Source organism: Erpetoichthys calabaricus, chromosome 9, assembly GCF_900747795.2.
Source record: "Erpetoichthys calabaricus chromosome 9, fErpCal1.3, whole genome shotgun sequence".
Taxonomy (NCBI): Eukaryota; Metazoa; Chordata; class Cladistia; order Polypteriformes; family Polypteridae; genus Erpetoichthys; species Erpetoichthys calabaricus.
Window position 1 is genome coordinate 121411563 of NC_041402.2, and position 19687 is coordinate 121431249.

Genomic DNA, 19687 nt, shown 5'->3' on the forward strand with positions numbered 1-19687 from the left:
CAGAAACACAGGAGGTTGTAGAGAGACAGGAACGTTATTCAAACACTGCAAACAAACATTTGTCTCTTTTTCAAAAGTTTAAACTGTGCTCCATGACAAGACAGAGATGACAGTTCAGTCTCACAATTAAAAGAATGCAAACATATCTTCCTCTTCAAAGGAGCAAACAAATCAATAGGGCTGTTTGCTTTTAAGTATGCGAAGCACCGCGGCACAAAGCTGTTGAAGGCGGCAGCTCACACCCCCTCCGTCAGGAGCAGAGAGAGAGAGAGAGACAGATAAAAAAATCAATACGTGCCCTTCGAGCTTTTAAGTATGCGAAGCACCGTGCAGCATGTCACTTCACGAAGCAGCTGCACAGAAGGTAGCCAACGTGAAGATAATCTTTCAGCATTTTTAGACGAGCGTCCGTATCGTCTAGGTGTGTGAACAGCCCCCCTGCTCAATCCCCCTACGTCAGGATCAGAAAAAGTCAGCGCAAGAGAGAGAGAGAGAGAGAAGTAAGCTGGGTAGCTTCTCAGCCATCTGCCAATAGCGTCCCTTGTATGAAATCAACTAGGCAAACCAACTGAGGAAGCATGTACCAGAAATTAAAAGACCCATTGTCCGCAGAAATCCGCGAACCAGCAAAAAATCCGCGATATATATTTAAATATGCTTACATATAAAATCCGCGATAGAGTGAAGCCACGAAAGGCGAAGCGCAATATAGTGAGGGATCACTGTATATATATATATATATATATATATATATATATATATATACATATACACAATAAACCCTCCCTTGCCCCTGTAACATATAACAAACAACACAAATACCAAAAACTCAATGAGATACGGAAATGAATGCGAACTTGAGTCCGGTTATAAAAAACTGTCCTGAATGCAGTTGACTGAACTAGCGAAAAATGAGTCGTTTGAATTTCTCCGGACAAAATGGAGCAGCCTCACCGTGAATCCTCGGTGCGTGGTGGATGATTAATTCCGACCCCGGGGTCTCTCGTGATGAGGTTCTTGAAGCAAGTCCGGCGGATAGAAAAACAAACTGGATGGAAATGCGCGATGTGGAATATAACAGGTACAGATGGCTCATGGTCGTGAATGTGAAAAATCTCCTTCTCTCCTCTCCTTCCTCTTCTCTCTTCCTTCTTCTCTTCTCTCCCTGATTACTTAAATAGTCCTGAGATGGATGTAATTGAATAATAGCAAACAGGTGGTTTTCCAGGATTGGGGTTGCGGTCTCCTCCCATTATCCGTCCCCCTTTACGGGGACGACATTCACTGACACACAAACAGCAAACGGGATGATGGAAACAAGACGCACATGGTACTAACACTGACAACACTATTACTACTTTGTAGCCCCGCTACAACCTAGCCACAACTCTGCCTGACTGCTGTGTCTGTGTATAGGAGAGTGACAGATCCTGCTACAATAAATAACTGCTGTTCCTGTTTCAAGCTGAATAAAGCTGGTTTTGCTAAAGTACTGAGACTCAGCCTTGTGTTTTGGGGTGCAAGACAGGGACTTATAGCATGTCCCCGATCTTTTATGATTTGCTTCTGTGGTGCTCCACTGCAGTGCTGTGAGCCAGCTGTTGCCCTGCCCCAGCAATGGAAAAACAATCTTCTGAAAACGTGGCAATCGTGCTTTGGGACGCACTTCAGCGTGTCGTTCCTGTTGGGTGGGGAATGGGGGGGGGGGATTCCAAAAGAGTTCAGAAACCTCACAATATGAAGAAGAAGAAAAGGATGATTCGGCTTCTGATTGATAACTGTGCTGCCCACAAAATGCTCCGCATTTAGATAATGTTTGTGTTGAATTCCCCCCACGCAGTTGCACAGCAGTGCTTCAGCCATTGGTTTTGGGCATCGTTCATACCCTGAAAGTGTATGATAGCAATGAAATGCTGAGAAAACTTCTCATCAGCATAACTTGTAGACAGGAGGAGATTAAAATTAAAACAAAAGAAGCTATTGAAATGATTGCAAACACCTGGACGCAAGTTAAGGAAAGCACTATAGCAACAAATACAGAATCTCATTACTACGAAATTTTCATTACAACGAAATATTTTTTAGGTCCCTGGCAGTTACCTGTAATCGTATAGATTTATTTCCAGATTTAAACATCCCTAATCTGAAATGCTTTTTGTATTTCAGATTTTGGATATTTTTGGATTTTGGAATATTTACATATACGTAATAAGATATCATGGGGATAGGGTCCATGACTAAATACGAAATGTATTTATGTTTCATATACACATTACATACAAAGCCTGAAGCAAATTCTTTTACAAATGTTTTAAGAATTTTGTGCATTAAATAAAGTTTGTGCACAGTAACATCAGCAGAATACCCATATCAGCTGTTAAACAACAACAACAACAAACAACGGCAGATTTCAGTCTCCACATGTAATATTGTGCTTTGATTTAAAGGCTACCATACACACAGAAAAAGCAAAAAATGTAGTGAGCAATGCATGTACTGTAGGTCTGGCAGTGATGATGGTTGTTAACAAACTGATGCTAAACACAAGGTCAGAGCCAATGTTCCCTCTAAGCTGTTATTGTGCCTTTCACTTCTTCACGGGAGACCCCGTTGCTTGTGAAGTAGTGGTCATAAACAGAAAGTACCAGTTCATGTGTTCTTCACATCTGCTCAACAATAAAAAAAGTAAAAGAAACATTAGTCAGAGCTCCACATGGGCAAGTGACGTCAGGTGTGGAATTTTCCGGTTGTGCCATCATGTCGGGACTCCAACAGTTTCAGATTATGGAATTTTGGATTAGGGATACTCAATCAGTAGTTTGTAATCAGCAACATCTGAATTTAAAAAATATATATTATTTTGTAAGAAAAAAAAATTAAAAAAAAGGTCTGTTGTGATTTACCCAACCACCCTCTCCAGAGTTGCCATTTTGCCTTGTACCAGATGTTTCCAGGTTGGACTTTGGCAATCCACAGCTCTGAATTGAGAAAGCTTTATGTTATGATTTGTCTTAAAATTTGCATAGGCATTTGATTTTAATTGTAACTGTCCCACGATAACATGCAGTGAATAAATACACTTGACTTGAGCATTCATAGTTTTCATCCTCTTTCTCTGTACGTTTAGCATACATTTGCTCAGAGGTTGATGTGCTTGTTGCTTCCTGAGCAGCCCTTCTTTTCTCCACCCTAGCGGCCCGCTGCTTCTCTTCTTTCATCGGCATCTTTTTGCATTAAAACTGATTAAGTTAGTTTTTGTGTTGCAATTACTTCGTACGTTTTCTTTAATTTTTCACTTAAACTGGCACTTAAGTCTTTAATCTGCCTCAAGAATGATTAGCGAAGGTGGTGGGGAATGAGAACGGCTCCCATACGCATGCGCCGCCCTGCTGCGCACTGCCGAGAGTTTATTCAACAATAAAATAAAATAAAAATAAAGAGTAATACAAATCATCACCCCGAAAGCAGATAGTAGACGTCACGTAGTGTACTGTATGTGTACCAAATTTCAAGTCAAAAGGTGAAATGGTTTGCGAGCTACAGGTGATTTAAAATCCTGGACAAACAAACAAACAGCCACGATAGCGTATTATAGAAGAAGATTGATAAAATTCATTGTTTCTACATAAAAATGCAGTCATTTTACTTACAATACAATTGTTTTCACCACATAACAAAGCTTGTTAGGCAGTTAATCTTTCCTGAAATTTGCGATTTCGTGTAGGTTGTGATATATTGAGGAGTTTAGAAATTTATTGCGTGACAACATCAATTTTGATGAGCTGTCAATAGATCGTTTTTGATTAGCGAATACTTCATATAAAACAAGTTGGTTTCGCGCTGTCAGTTTATTAAAAATAAAGAAGAAAACATTCTAACAGTTTCCAAAGGTTATGAAATATCTATAAAAATCTTCACTGTAACTGTAGTATGTGAAACGGAACTAGTGTAGCTATAATGAAGGCATTGTTTATTAGTGAGTTAAAATGATAAGGGAATCTTTTATAAAATGTTCTAGAGCAATGTGGCAAAGTACTACTCCCTGAAAGAACTTTTTTCAGTTTTAAAATGGAAGGCAGTTTTGGTATCAATAAAAGAGATCAGAAAAAATAAACTATTTTTCACTTTTGTTATTTGTTTATGGACAAGTGAATTTAACTGGCGGACAAGTGGATTTTCTAAGTTTACTTGTCCGTGGACAAGTAGAAAAAAATTTGATTTCCACACCCCTGAGATGTGTGCTGCATGTGACACTGACCTGATAGTACTTAATACAATGATTCTTCCACATGCCTCAAGAACTTGAGCGACTTTAAAGTGTATTACTGTGCCAGTTGGTAAAACATTTTGAAGATTAATTGTCCTACTGAGATGACATTGGATGTGCTTCTGGCTCAGTATAAAATGGCAATACAAAACAGTCACAGAAAATAACTAGTTAAACAGAATAATGAAAAGTATTCTGCTAAAAGATGAAAATGGGATTTCACTGCAGGCATGACATCAATAGCACATACAGCTGTAGATGTTCCCAGCCCCTACTGTTTACAATGAATTGTTTGTGTGATTAAATTGCTGGCCAGGCTTGTGTGTAAACTTGACAAAACTAACTTTAGGAACCCAGACTCTTAGTCCAAGTATAAACTTAAAACCTAAACACGCTAATTATAAACTGTTCATGCTTTATTGTTTGTAAACTGCAGACAAATGTGATGCTGAAAAATTACACAGAACACAGAAAAAAAATCGGTGTCTTTGTAGTAGTTAGTTAAAAAAATTTTATTTTTCCCTATTCTACTTATTTGCCACTTAGAGGAACACACTGTTCTACTATGATTGGCCAGACTTCCTCTTCAGTGTGCCCTTGTGTGTTCAGCAATTAACCTGGGCAACTGCAGAGTGCAGTACACATGTCGAGGGCTGGATCTTGTATTAGGAGTAATAGATAAAAGGCAGAACTCAGTCTTGTAGCACTTTGTAAAGGCAGAAAGTTAGCCTAAATAGCCTGATTCTGCCACGGTACACCCAGCCGTAATCACTCCCCAGAGCATATAGCATAAACTTACATTTAAGAATGCAGCCATATCAGTTATCTGCCTTACACAGCTTTCCTTTAGGTGTTGAAACAAAACCATTGGTTCCACTATGGCAGAATTTCATGTAATAAATGTTGCAATAAATAACATTCAAGAACTCTCACACCAAGTTCTAAAACAAGCCATCTTTTTGTTTCCTAAACCTAGAGATTAACTAAAACCTTCATTACAGCTAACAATATCCACCTTTCCAGGCCTTTCCTCATTTTTTGTTTAGTCCACACTCTTAATGTGGAAAGGATTATGTTTCTTAAGCAGCCTTTTGTGGACTGCAGTACTTGAACATCGGTATGTGGTAGTTGTAGAAATTTATAAAAACTTCAAAAAATGTTCAGATACAATACTAGTTGATGAATGAACTAGATGAAGAAAAAAACAATAACCTGCTCACAGAAGCTTAGTCTTCCATGTTTCTAATTTTCCCTTTGCCTTTTTCTTTTAGAATTTAACATAGTTATAATGTATAATACATATAGTAATGATAATGAATTTAACAGAAACTAGAAGCAGTGGAGTATTACAAAACAGAACGAGAAAAATACAGGACTAAATAGCTGGCATAATTGAAAAATAAATAAATAAAACGAGTTTAGAAATTGTTGCCATGTGTTTTATGGATGTGATTGATGTGTTCTTTTGATTTAAAGCTTTGCTTTAAAGTGGCATTTAGAAATGCTGAGTTGAGTGGGTTCTTCAGACTAGCAATAGATACAAAACTAACATCTTCGGTATGGATTGCCTTGTCTTCGCGCCCCCACTAGTCAGATGGCATTGTTAAAGTATTGTATAGAATGCATTTGACTGTAAAGGCTGACCTGAAAATACTTGTATGCATACATTGTGGTGTCCAATTATGCAATTTTAGGAAGCTGTTTTACATTTAATTGATAAGCACTTTGTGGGGCAGGCAATGAAGCATGTAACCTCGTCATGCAGCTGACTCTGAAGTGCAATTCTGGTCAAATCCAAATTGCCTAATACACTTTTGGCATGGCACCAGGGCAAACAGCCAAACTGATATCACCAGATACTGAGTCATGAAAGCAACTGTGAACATTCCAGATATACAATGTAAATCTAGCAGTTACATATATTTGAGCTTGTACTGTATGTCAGATGTGCAAGTTGCTTAAAGCACATAGATTAAATTTTACATTTCAAGATTGACTACTATACTAATTGAATAATGTCTACAATATAGAAGCAGATTCTCTCTATGAAAAAAGAAAGCCATGCACCCATCTAAGGACCTTTCAGGGCTAAGTTTGTTTCTTTCAGTTTAATTATTATTATAAAGCTTTAACACCTTTTGAACCCAGCAGCAAAAAAAAAATGCACTACATTAAAATTAGCAGGCCAGAATGGCAGTAAAAATGGCAACATTGGGCATCTGAGTAAAAATGAGAATATTACTTATAAACACTGCTGCACAATTTGAGTGTCTCTATAGTTTGTTTCAGTATTAAAATGGATAAACATGGTAGAGCGTCCCACAGAGTTGGCACCAAAAAGCTAAATGAACATTCAAGTCAAGTAACTCATTTATATAGCACATTTAAAAACAACAGGAGCTGACCCAAAGTGCTTTCCAGTTTAAAAAGAATTGAATAAAAAAATACTACAGTACATACGTAGTGAAATAAATAAATAAAACAACATCAATAACATACTAGAATGTAAAATATGCAAATAACCTGAAAACATGCACACAAGAAGTAAGAAAATAAAAATTAAAATAAAATTAAAGTAAATTTTATAAAATAAACAACAGATTAAGAAGAAAAGGGTAAGAATTATTAAAGTGAGATTAAAAGTAATATATTAGTAGACTTGACAAAAACCCTAGGAGAAAACAAGAGAAAAAAAGTTGGGTCTTTAATTTTGATTCAAACTCATCAATAGTACGCCAGGACTTAATTTGGAAGGGAGACTATTCCAAAGTCTGGGGGCAGCTACATTGACAGCCCGGTCACCTTTCATTTTAAGACATGAGTGAGGAACTAAGAGGAGCTGTTTTGAGGATAACCTAAGTGACTGGGAGGATGAATACAGAAATAACAGATTTGAAATGCATTGAGTGCTTTAAAAACAAATAGCAAAGTTTTAAAATCAACTCTGTATTTCAAAGGTAACCAATGCAAATGAGCTAGAACAGGAGTGATATGTTGTCTTTTCAAAATTCTAGTTAAACGTCTAGCAGCTGCATTTTGAATTATTTGAACTCTAAAAAGTATGGAGTGATATAGCCCCATATACAGGGCATTACAGTAGTCAACCTAAGAAGTGATAAAAGCTCGGATAACTATTTCCAGGTCCTTATGAGATAAAATTGGCTTAATTTTGGTTATAGTTCTAAGATTATAAAAGCTTCCCTTTACAACGCTGCTGACTTGTTTGTTAAATTTCAATGAAGTATCCAAAAATACACCAATGTTTTTAACTTCATTATGCAAATTTATGGACAAAGGACCAAGTGCGCAGCTAAGTCTAGTAACAGAGTTTGGGGAGCCAAATATAACTGCTTCACATTTGTTTTCATTTCGTTAAAGGAAATTCCTTACCATCCAGCATTTAATATCATGTAAGCAATTGAACAGGTTCTTCAGAGAGCAGGCACTATCAGCTGTAACTACTACAGTACATAAAACTGTATGTCATCTGCATAACAATGATACAAAGAGCCAAGGGGCAGCATAGTGAAAACAAAGAGGCCCTAAAATTGAGCCTTGGGGAATGCAACATTTAATGCGAGTGGAGGATGAGGTACAGTTACCTATTCTGACTGAGAAGCTTCTTTCTTTTGGGTAGGAGGTAAACCATTTTCACACTGGGCCCTGCAAACCAACATCCTCCTCTAAGTGTTTTTGAAGAATATCATGGTTGATTGCATCAAAAGCTGTGCTAAGATCAAGCAGAACTAAAACTGAACCAGAATTGATAGTGAGAAGAATGTTGTTCTTTACCGTCACCAGAGTAGACTCTGTGCTATGATTAATACTCCAGCCAGAATGGAATTTGTCAAAGATTTTAAACTTGTTTAAAAAGGATGAGGTCTGGAAGAATGCAAACATTGGAAATAAATGGTAGCTTGGAGATTGGCCTGTGGTTTTTATGGCTGTTTGGTTCTAGGCTGAGTTTTTGTAATTTCAGGTTTAAAACTGGAAGGTGCGACTCCACTAGTTAATGAGCTATTAATTATAGCCAAAATAAAGGGGTAGATTGTGATAAAAACTTCCTTAAAATGATGTGAAGGTATAATGACTAATGGGGCAGTAAGTGGCATTCAATTGTGAGACCACCTGAAACAGCTGGGCAGACGATACTGGCTGAAATTGCTGGAAGCAGCTGATTGGATAATGTGTCTCTAAGGAATCAGTGTCTGGAGGTGAAATGTTAGATCTTATGTTGTTAAATTTGTCAATGAAGAAATGAAAAAACTTCTTACAGGTTTCAGTAGTAGAAGCAAAGCTAACAGCAGCAGTAGCAGCCTGAGGATTTAAGATGGAGTTAACTGTGCTGAACAGTATTTTAAGTCTGAGAGCATTTTTACTGATTAATTCAGTGTACTATTGCCCCTTAGCTGTCTTAACAGAGCTTTGGTAAAGCCTTAAACAATCCCATAAAATGTCTTATGAAACCTGAAGTTTGTCTCTTTTCTACTTATGTTCTGCCCTTCTGCAATCTCGTCTAAGAGCCCAAGTGAAGTCATTCAGGCAGGGGGTGCCAACATTCTTTACCTCGGGTCTGTTTAGTTTTAAAGGAGCTATGCAGTCCAGAGTGTAAGACCAAGATGAATCGAAAAGAGAGATTCATTTCTCAATGTCAGTACATGAGAGATGTGTATCTTAGATATGATGTGAGTGAGCATAAATGCATTAGTAAAATGAGTGGCTGTGGTAGAATTTATTGATCGGACGGAGACATGGGCATGGGACTGGGAGAAGAGAGGTAGGGGACAAGATAATGTCAATTTAAACGCAATCATAAAATGATCAGAAACACCAGAATCAGTAACTTCAAGTATAGAGACAAAGAGAAAAGATGATAACACAAGATCTAGTGTATGACCCTTCTGATGTGTTGAATCTAATACTGATTGGATGAGATTAAAAGAATCCACAAGGCATAAAAACTCGTTCACCATAGGTTTTGATGGACAAAAAATATGGATGTTAAAATCCCCTACAATCAACAATATATCAGACAGAGAAGCCATAAATAACAGTAGATCAGAAAACTCTTAAATAAAACTATTGTTATTTTTAGGTGGTCTATACACCAATGTACAAAGGACATGTGTAGTGATATTGATTATCATGAGTTGTACCTCAAAAGACAAAAATATCTACATTTTAAACCACCTCCATGACCAGTTGTCCTAGGGAATAAGAAGCTACAATAAGGAAGACAGAGATCACTGAATGAGGTGAGGTCACCAACATTTAACCAGGTCTCATTTATAAATAAAAAATCTAACTGATGAGATGTAAAATGGTCATTCAAAACAACAGTCTTGTTTGACAGGGATTGAGCATTTATTAGGGCAAATTTGACTATAGAGGATTCTGGTATTTTCTGTGCAATCTGCTCCGACAACATTTTAGCACAAAATTTTAAATTCACTAAGATATGCAGTAAACAGTAAGAATGACATCATTTCTCCATATTTAGGGTAGCAGAGTATTACACATTAATAACAAGTAGGAGAACATGTGCTTAGGGCATTTGCATGTATGTTGGAAACATAGCAGAAGCTTTTTGAGTGTTATTTATTTGTCCAGGCCCCAACGTATACAGTGAATACGGCTGGAGGGCCAAAATACAAACCATTTCACAGTTTCTGGAAAGCTAGGGTTTGGAGGGGAGGCTTCTTGTTCATACTTCATGTCTACTGCAAGGCAGTAAAAAAAAAAAAGTCCAGTCTCTGCTTAGAACTACTTACAGGATATGTCAAAAGATTTTCTCTTTCATTAGTTCGCTTCTTTCTCTGTTAATGACATTTGGTTGCACTAAAAAAAATTGTTAAGCTTCTGTCAAAAATGTATGTTCTGTGCACAGTGTTAAAATAGTTAATTCTGATGAAACATCTGTTGAGGTAACAGTTTTTCTGGTTTGAAGTGAGTATGCCAGTATGCGTTGCTATTGTCAAAGTATGTTACAATTTCATTGGACACACTTTGATGGTAGTTTTGGAGTAAAGCTGGCTTTAATATGCAACCTTTCCAAATCCAGTGTCCACAGGATGCAATTATAAAAACAATATGCAGATGTTGATGGGAAGAAAAGAAAAAAAAAAAAGTGTTACTGTCACGTTTTTTTTTTTTGCTTTTTTTTAATTCAAACTGACACTTACGTACAACACCACACATATTGTAAGACATTGGGACCAATTGCATTGTTTGCTGCTTTTAAGAAATAATGTGATTATTATTTTGCTTTTCATTTTTACCACATAGCTGGAAACACAATAATGGTCAGATCTGTGCATTACAGCCTGTTATGTGGCAGGAGTTCAAAGCTATTCTGTAAGACTATTCTGAACTTCATTTGGATCTAACAACAACTGTCTCAGTAAAATAAATCACCTTGATAACAACATGATAGGGACATGCCATCAGAAGTGGTGAAAAACATCTTTATCTGTTGTAATAAAAAGGAAAGCATCCTACAATTCTTAGCAACTTGGTCTGAATCTTGTGTCACTTGCTTAATCTGATTCAGAACACTAAAAGGTATGATCCTGTTTCTCCTTCCATAGTGTTATCCTCCTCCATATTTATTTTGATGTTCAAAATCTTTCCTGCAGCTAACCAAAGCATCTTCCAATCTTTCATTTTATCTAATGTCATAAAAATTACTGATGAAACCTACATTTTTTCCTCACTCGTGTTACTGCTGGCATACTATGTCTGCTTCTGACAAAAAGGCTCCCACTGAAACTAAAAGAGAAGTAAAATTGTTGGGGCTCGTGACTGAGTGCAATGATTTGTTGCATTTTATTATGACTAAATGGACAAGAGTTTTATTAGCATCAGAATGTGTAATGGTAACAGCCTGCGGTCAGCAGAAAATGTGCCAGGACAGCTTTTTATACCAGTATCACTCCATTTAAAGCTTATCTTTTGCCTGTCCTCTCTCATCAGATTTGTGATGGAGCATGCAGCCATGATGCCTAGGACAGTGTGGTAGAAATAAAACATGATAATTAAAGAAAGAAACATATCCTCTACCAGGATAAGATTGATAAAAGGTAGAGGGTTATATTTACAGACAATTGAATTTGCATTTGCATCTGTCCTCTGTATGGCGTTTAAACTGCATCTGGCCCTGCAAGCAGTCCTCCAACTTCCAGGGAAATCATGGGGATTGGTGGCAGGATTGGCACTTTAGCCATTGTTAAAAAAAAAAAAAAAACTTCACACAGCTCTGAGACGACAGATAGGACTCCTTTCTGCTCTCCGCGGGAGTAGCTCTGTTGCAGCCACCAATAGGAAAGCTGCTCATATTATGAAGGGGATGGGGGAAAGTTCTCGGGAGCCCCATCCTTGGAAGAGTCAAAACCATCAGAAAGCCAGTGGAATCACAACTGGTGTGGTGCTGAGATGTTGCCCGCTGCACAGCAGCACTCGGGTCCCAATTTGAGGTGACCCATCTGGACAGACGCATGGAACGTCTTGTCTCTCTGGCATGATGATCATCTTCCTCTGCTGTTGGAGGAGCTGTGTAAACTTCGCATTTCAGTGGTGTCACTCTCTGAGGTGCGCAGACCTGGGAGTGGCCAGATCTCTATTGGTCTGGTCGCTCTGATGGCTGTCATACCCAGGGAGTAGCAGTTGCTGTAGTGGATCGGCTCCTTCTGATGATGTCCGAAGTCACTTCTTTCAACCAGCGCATTATTAGACTCAGATCTCTGGATGCCTTGTCTGTCATTTCAGTGTATGCTCCAACTGCAGTAATTTTATTCGCAATTTCACTCAGTGGTTGGTGGGTGTTCGCGGGGTGACACTCTTCTGCTCATGGGTGACTTCAGTGCAACCACTGCCACTGACAGGGCTGACTGTTAGGATTGTGTCAGTCCCCAAGCCACATTGTTGGACTTACTGGTGGTGTGGTGAAGGAGATTGATCACATTCTCGCGGGCAGATGAGAAGCTCTTACAAAATTATGTGGGAGACCTTCCGTGACAAGACCCTAAATGTTGCTGAGGGTTGTGTTGGTGTTACCAGTGTTCCCCGAAGGAAGTGTTTCATCTTTCAGGGCACTCTGGATATCATCGAGAGGAATCACAGTGCACGGCTTGATGGCAACTCCGGCATGTACCGGGAACTGAGAAGGACGGCTGCGAGTGCTTGGAGGGAGGATAAGGAGGAATCTGTGAACATGTGATACACCCTGTGTGGCAGGGGTCCCCAACTCTGGTCCAGGAGGGCCCCTGTGGCTACAGGTTTTCATTCTAACCCTTTTCTTAATTAGTGAACTGTTTTTGCTGCTAATTAACTTCTTTTAAATTAGTTTTAATTGACTTGTTTTTTAAGATTTGTTCCCCTGAATTTCTTCATTGTTCCTCTGAATTACTTTATTTCTTTCCTTAATTGGCACCCAAACAGAAATGAAATATGAATTGAGTGAGCCAACAGAAGACCAACTAAGTCAGGGCCTCAAACTCCAACCAATTTCACTCTAACCAGTTGCTTAATTAGGCTGTGATTCTTGTTGTAAATTAAACCTGTTCTTTAATTCCATGGCTTGTTGCTGCTCTCATTGTGCAATAGCATACATTTCCGAAATTGTTGATTTTCTCTTTTCTAAGAGCAATATTAAGATGTTTTGGGGACCTGAGCGGATCAGCATTCCTGAGACCTTTCTTTATTTTCAGATATTATATAATCGACAGTTTGCTGGTCATGTTTTGGTTCATTTTGTATCTCATTATTGTTTGGCTGCTAATTAAGGAAAAAGAAACAATTAAGGGGTCTGAGTCTTCAAGAGCAAGTCAAATAAAATTCATTCAAAAGTAGTTAATTAGGAGCAAAACCAGGTAACTAATTAAGAAAAGGGTTAGAATGAAAACCTGCAGCCACTGGGGTCCTCCAGGACTGGATTTGGGGACCCCACTGTATAGTCTAGTAACCCACATCCTGCTTACAGAGGAGTGGAAGCATTACGCATATCCGAATCTGTTCCTCGCAGAGTTGCAGTCAGGGCAGCTGATGGAACAGTCCTTCAATAGGATCCGTGATCACTTGCTTACCTACCAATGACTGGAGCAGTCTGGTTTTACACCTAAGAAGTCTACCATTGACTGCATCCTAGCACTGAGGCTTCCCATGGAGCACAAACACGATTATCGGAAGAGTTTCTTTACAGCCTTTGTCAATTTTTGTAAAGCGTTTCAACTCAGTTGATTGAGCTGCCCAGTGGGACATCCTGAGACTTTGTGGGATCACCTCAAGATTGCTGGATATCATAGCCGCCCTGTACACTGGTACTGTGAGTGCTGTGCAGAGTGGAGGCAAAAGCTCTGCATTTTCAGCAGGGGGTGTGTTCTTGCTCCTGCTCTGTTCAATGCTTGCATGGACTGGGTGTTGGGCAAGATTGCGGGGTCACTGATCTTGACTTTGCTGATGATGCTGTGATCTTTGCGGAGTCAATGGTGACTCTGATCAGGGCTCTCGAGAGACTGAGCAAGGAGTCTGAGTGTCTGGGCTTGCGAGTGTCTGCCTAAGGGGTTGCCAACCAGGATCCTGAGCTGTTTCATCTTGTGGTGGGTGTGGCAACATGCTGTACCAGTACAAGCTCCCCAACCTTACCTGGCCAGAACTGAATTTGCATAATAATACTGAATTAATGCTTATATATTATTCTCTGATTGTTTAAAAGACATTTGGTGCTTGAGAACAGAGAACAACCACAACCTAAAATAAATGTCTTTCTCCATTATCACCTTGTTCTTCAATATTGCTTGAATTCAGTACTTACTCTGTTATTAAGACTATATACAATATGTGTCAACTAGCATCTTACTAGGTGCATGAAAGATCATTACATCAGCCAGTTTCTTGGACCATCCCTCTGCAACATTCTGTTTGTTTACTTGACCATTACAGCAGGCTCTTTATGACATTTCTAAAATATATATTTATATTTTTCAATGTGCACTGCAAACCCAAATACTTAAAATTGTTACCTCTAAATTATTCTCACACAACAGTCATTGACCACAATGCCCAAAATAAAGGAGTTGGGTATGGAGAAGATAAGATTACACACAAAGATATCCAATGACTAGCGAGAGAAATTGAGCAAATCCTCAAAATGAAGGATTATACTGTACTTTGGGGAGAAAAATATTCTTCAAAATATATTTGATTCTTACCGTAAAGGAGAGAAAACTAAACTGGAAAGAGACCAAGCATGGTTTAAAATTAGCATGGCAAAAAATAACAATAAGTATACATCCAAGCATGGACTCAAATTTCAAGCTGTATAAAAGAGATCTTTAGACTGCATGCTCTGATTATGGCTTCATTTTGCATATTAATAAACAAATTATTAATAAATATTATTTTCTTTAGAAAAATTGTTCACATGAAAAATAAGAACGGTCATTAGGCTTTGAGATTTTGATATAATAGTTTGATATCTTCATACTTTTCAAATCGCTTTCTATAAATAAAGAAATTAGAAGTTAGACAAAGAAGTTAACAAAGAAAAAGATAAGGTCTTATGGCCAGGAGGGCAATACTTTACACAAATTTAGACCATAAAATCGTATAATCTTATAAGTATAACAAAACAAAAGAGTAGGGCATTATTTCAAACAGAAGAGCACCTCTTTGCTTTGCAAGAGAATCCAAAAACACCCTCTTCCACTGAAAGTTTCCATCAAGGTAACTCCACAGCACATTCCAAATCATTTGAGTGCATGCAGACCCTTAGCTCACATTATTAGGGAGTAACGTTTTTTGAACTTTGGCCAAAAATCTTCAGTGATCCTGGTGACAAGCGGCTTGCTTTCATTCATCAGGAACCCAGAAATGTACACCTTACCTGATCCTTTTGTTCCTTTTAAAATTTGGCCAACAGACGTTAAGTCCTTTTTAAATTGGAAATCAACCAGTCATTGTTATTATGGGGGCAATCCAGATTTCAAAGTATAGTTCCCTTTTCCCTAATGACCAAAACATACACATAAGCCAGGGTTTATTACATATTGTAAAAGCAGTCCTCTAATGTGATGTTGCTACAAAACCGTCCATTGTTTCCACAGCTGTAGCCTACTGAATTTAGATTCAGAGCCTGATGTAGACAGTGTCTTGATCAGATGTTTCAACAATGTCAGTTTAAATAGAGGTGATGTGCAATTTATTCAGGATCTTAGCCTCTGTTTTGTCTGTGTACAGGGATCCCTCCTAGGGATGACACAGAATTCAGTCCAGGGCAGAATTTTAGTTTCAGCACTATGCCAGTGCTCATTTACTCAGGAGGTGAACTGGAACAAAGGTCTAACCGACTGGGAGGAAAGGGTGCCACAAGGTAGGCAAGATAGAAAAGCCAAAGCATTTTGAGCTTAACATAGAAAAGCAGATGATTTTTTAAATGATTATTCTTTGTGTTTATTGTAGTCTTTGTACACCTTTGTTTTACCATCCACTGTGTTTTAGTTAGTTAAAAATAAGTTTTTATGTTAGAAGCTCTGTAGCTATTTTTAAAACCAGCTTGTAGCAGATGTTCATTTTCAATAGATAGATATTCAGTCAGTGAGTTTTGCATTTCTGCTCCCAGTGGTTCCTGATGTCACTGTGTCCATGACATAAATCTTTCTGTTGTAAGTGTCGAGCACTTGGCAGCTTCACATTAATGACTCCAAGCTGTTTGGCCTTACAAAAATCTAGAAGTTTTCAGCATTCTAGCTGACCCCATTCAATGTGTACAGGTTCCACTGTCATCATCTTACCCTTACAGTTTGTCTAATGGTGTATACTGAAAGTCTGGCAGGTCACAATTCTGACTCCAGCCTTCTTTTCAGCTGTTGAATCAGCCACAGAGAAAACAGTGAACTTTGGTGGCCCATCTAACTTGCTCATTGGTACAACCAATTTAAAACTGATAAATAAAAGAATTGCTTTAAACTTGAACGGTTGCAGCAGTTATATAAACCTGGCCCCTGGATCATCAGATCAGACTTCATTTACTCCCAAGAGAATCTTCACTTGTGAGAGAGCAGGCCAGCCACAATTATTCTAGTTCTGTGAATGGCTGGAATGCAAAGTTGTGGGAACTACAGAATTTTAGTAGAACTTGACTGACATTAATAGGGCTACACGCAACATGAAAAGCCATACAGGGGTTCAGCTTCTGTCCACTGACATATACACATGAATGGGGCAACATTCTGTCCGTCCAGTTGGGCAAAGACAAGGCCAATCAATGCAACTTCAGTGTGGGTCCTGTTATACTTGGATATTAACTATAGGTGTGAACTGTATTATAAAGCTAAATGTTAAATAAAATCTGTTACACAAACGACTAACGATATAAATATGTCATTCTCTCCTCCAGACCACAGACTCTCTGAGTCCAGGACTACAGTCTGATATGGAAATCAAACATGGGGCAATTCAGATCCAGCAAGGAGAGAATGGTGAAGTTGTTCAAATTCAAGTGCCGGTGAATACAGTGGGCAGCTGAGGAAACGAGGGCCATAGAGCAGATAACAACAAGGTGAATTACAAAGCACCATCCACAAACTAAAGAACCTTATCAAGTAAATAACACTTGGAGTGGGGGTTGGAGGGACTTGGGGAGGTGTCCTCATTTGGCCTCCTGACAAGGTGCAACTGTGATTTGTAATGTTTCCAATTGCCTAGTGCATTAGAATTCAATTCTTTTGTGACATGTTTTGCTAAAATTGTGTAGAAGAAGAGTAGTAAGATGAAATGTGCTAACTGTAAAATAAGATGGCTTTCTAATAGCAAACCAGAATATGTACTCAGGAGCTGAATGTATGCAAAAGGTGGTTCTCCATAAGCACAGGAGACAAGAGGACTGATACAATAAAGATGATATTGTTTTCTTTAAGGAGGAGATTCTTTTGTGTATGTTTAATTTGTTTTTCAATCAACAAAGAAAAATTGTATGGTTATTACAATGTTAAAGATAAAAGGCATAACGTGTCCTTTGTATTAGAAACAAAAGTAAATGCTGCACAAGGATTCAATGTTTATTTTATGTATCTTCTTTCACAGCTAGCACTATTGTAAAATACACAACACAACATATTGAAAACTCTAGCATTAACATTATTTTCCCTTGAACACTAATAACATAACTCACATTATGCATAATTATTCTAGAACAAAAACGCTTACAGTATACGAGTGCTAGACCTATTAAGAATTTCTGATAAAACCATCCATCCTAATGCACCACAATGTTCACTGTTATTCACCTGAGCCTGTGACTAAGGTCCATGCAGTTATCCACTTATGAAACTGCTTAGTCCATTTCAGGGTTGCACAGAGCCTAGACATGCAGCACGTGTGCCTTAGCTGGCCCTGGGCAGACAGATTCATTACTGGTGTTTTGCTCTAATCATTCATTCAGTCTGTACAAGAAGAGGAAAAGTCATCCCCCTCATCTCCCCCCTTTTCCATTACCCGACCGTCACCTTTTATTATTTATTTTTCCAGTTTTATATATTGCCTGTTCTTCCTGAAAATCACACCAGCTGTTTTTGATTATGTTTGGGCAATGGGATTTTCCTGATGAAATGAGTCCTTTTTTTAAAAGTAAGGAGTAGGGAATATATTGGACCATGTGTATTAAATATATTTGTGTCTTATTGTTTTTAAGCATCTACTGCCTTTAATATGCCCAACACTGGCAAATTTTATCTGTTATATCAACAACAGAATATCGTCATAAATTCACTGCGACACTTGTTTTACTTTGGATCTGTTTGACAATATTTATTCGTTTTAGCTCTTCTGCAGTCTGGAAGTACTATTTGTTCAAAGCCGCGATTAGGTATACTCTTCTTGACAGAAAACGGAAACATACATCCTCCATTTGAGTGTGTTCTAAAACACAAGCTGCATGTGAGTCATAGGGCACCAAAAGGCAGCTGGTGATGGAAGAAAGCCTGTCTAAGTGTAAGAGTGAAATGGAGATTTGCTGGAAGGAGCCACATTGAGAAGAAATATGTGCTAAATAAGTGCACTTAAAAGCTACATAAATTAAGGTCATTTGGGTAAATGTTAGGCTCACAGACAATGAGAAAAAAAAGAAATTAATAAAATGCACATTTGGTGTTTAAACTGTGATAGAGTGTGTATGTGTAAAAGCACATGCAGGATTACTTTGAATCTCCGATCCTTTATTAGTAGAGACTCTTGCCTGCACCGTCGCCTTCCATACTTTCGTTTTGGCTTGTTTTACTTATAAAAGCAAAATGTTTAGAAAAAATAGTATATTGACTACAATGTACCAGAATGGAGAGACCCCAACAGGGCAAGACTGTGTCACAATAAGAGAAGTTGCATCGTTCCAGGAACCTAAATTAATTCCTTACTTGGTAATTGAGGTTGTGTGTTCATTTCATGCCAATGTGGGTTTCTTTCATGGAACTCTCACTTTACTTCACTACCCTAAGCATATTCATGCTAGACTAATTGCTGTTGACAAATTGGCCTGCTGTCACTGAATAAAGTGGCTTTGCATCCAGGGTTCATTCTTGCCTCGCACCCAATACTAATAGTTCCATTTCGTTATGTCTTTCTAATGTATTAAGCAAGTTCACAAAGTGGAAGTCACTGTATCTGTGGGGCCATGTAAGTGTGGAGAATTGTTCTTGTATGAGCAGGTAAGTGTGAGTGTACCAGGGTCCCGTTAAGTGGTGGTTTCCTGCCTTTCCTGATTTTTTGGCATCTGCCAGTCCCTCACTTTCACATGTACACCAACTTCATTTTTTCTGAGACGCATTCCAGGTTCCTTTCAATGCTCAGGAATTATACTCCTTCAGGTAGAAAGCATTGCTTAAAAAGACAGGAGCCGAGAATAGAAAAAGATAAAGAGAAATTGTTGAGCCATGATCCCCAAATTCAGCAGCTGTCCTAGAATCACGGAAGGATATTAGAAAAACTAAATCAGGGCAAAGCAAAACCGAGTACAAAGCCCTTCTGAGAAAGCTATATGGCCCAGTGCATAAGAAATATCTATATGGCAAGCTCCACCTTAAATGTATGTACCTGTCACATGACTAATCTAACAAGGTGGTGGGGACAGTGGCAAAAGGCAGCATCTGATGGGATGGCCAAGTAAACTGGACACCTGTCACACCTGCTTGTAAGGTTTTGGGCACTGACCCTGAACTGGATTAACTGTGTTTTGAGAATATCCTGTATGTTACTAGAAATGTGGACCAACTGTTGAAACTCTGTAAAGGTTAAAACATGAAAAGAATGATTCCTCAGAGCATAATACATGAAACTGTAATGTTAATGATTCACTGAAGACTGAGTGCTTTATGAAATTCAATCATAACTAAAAATGAATGAGTTCATTGAAGCAATGAGTGTCTTCACAGCTGT

General features: G+C 38.3%; 1 protein-coding gene across 1 annotated transcript in view; it reads left to right on the forward strand.

Moving 5' to 3' along the window:
* Positions 1-17177, forward strand: part of banp (BTG3 associated nuclear protein) — a 377911-nt gene extending 360734 nt beyond the window's left edge. Inside the window, exon 13 of the mRNA XM_028810115.2 lies at positions 16659-17177. Within this exon, the coding sequence (XP_028665948.1) occupies positions 16659-16787 (129 nt within the window). The 3' untranslated portion in view covers positions 16788-17177. The remainder of the gene's footprint in view (positions 1-16658) is intronic.
* Positions 17178-19687: the final 2510 nt, after the last annotated feature.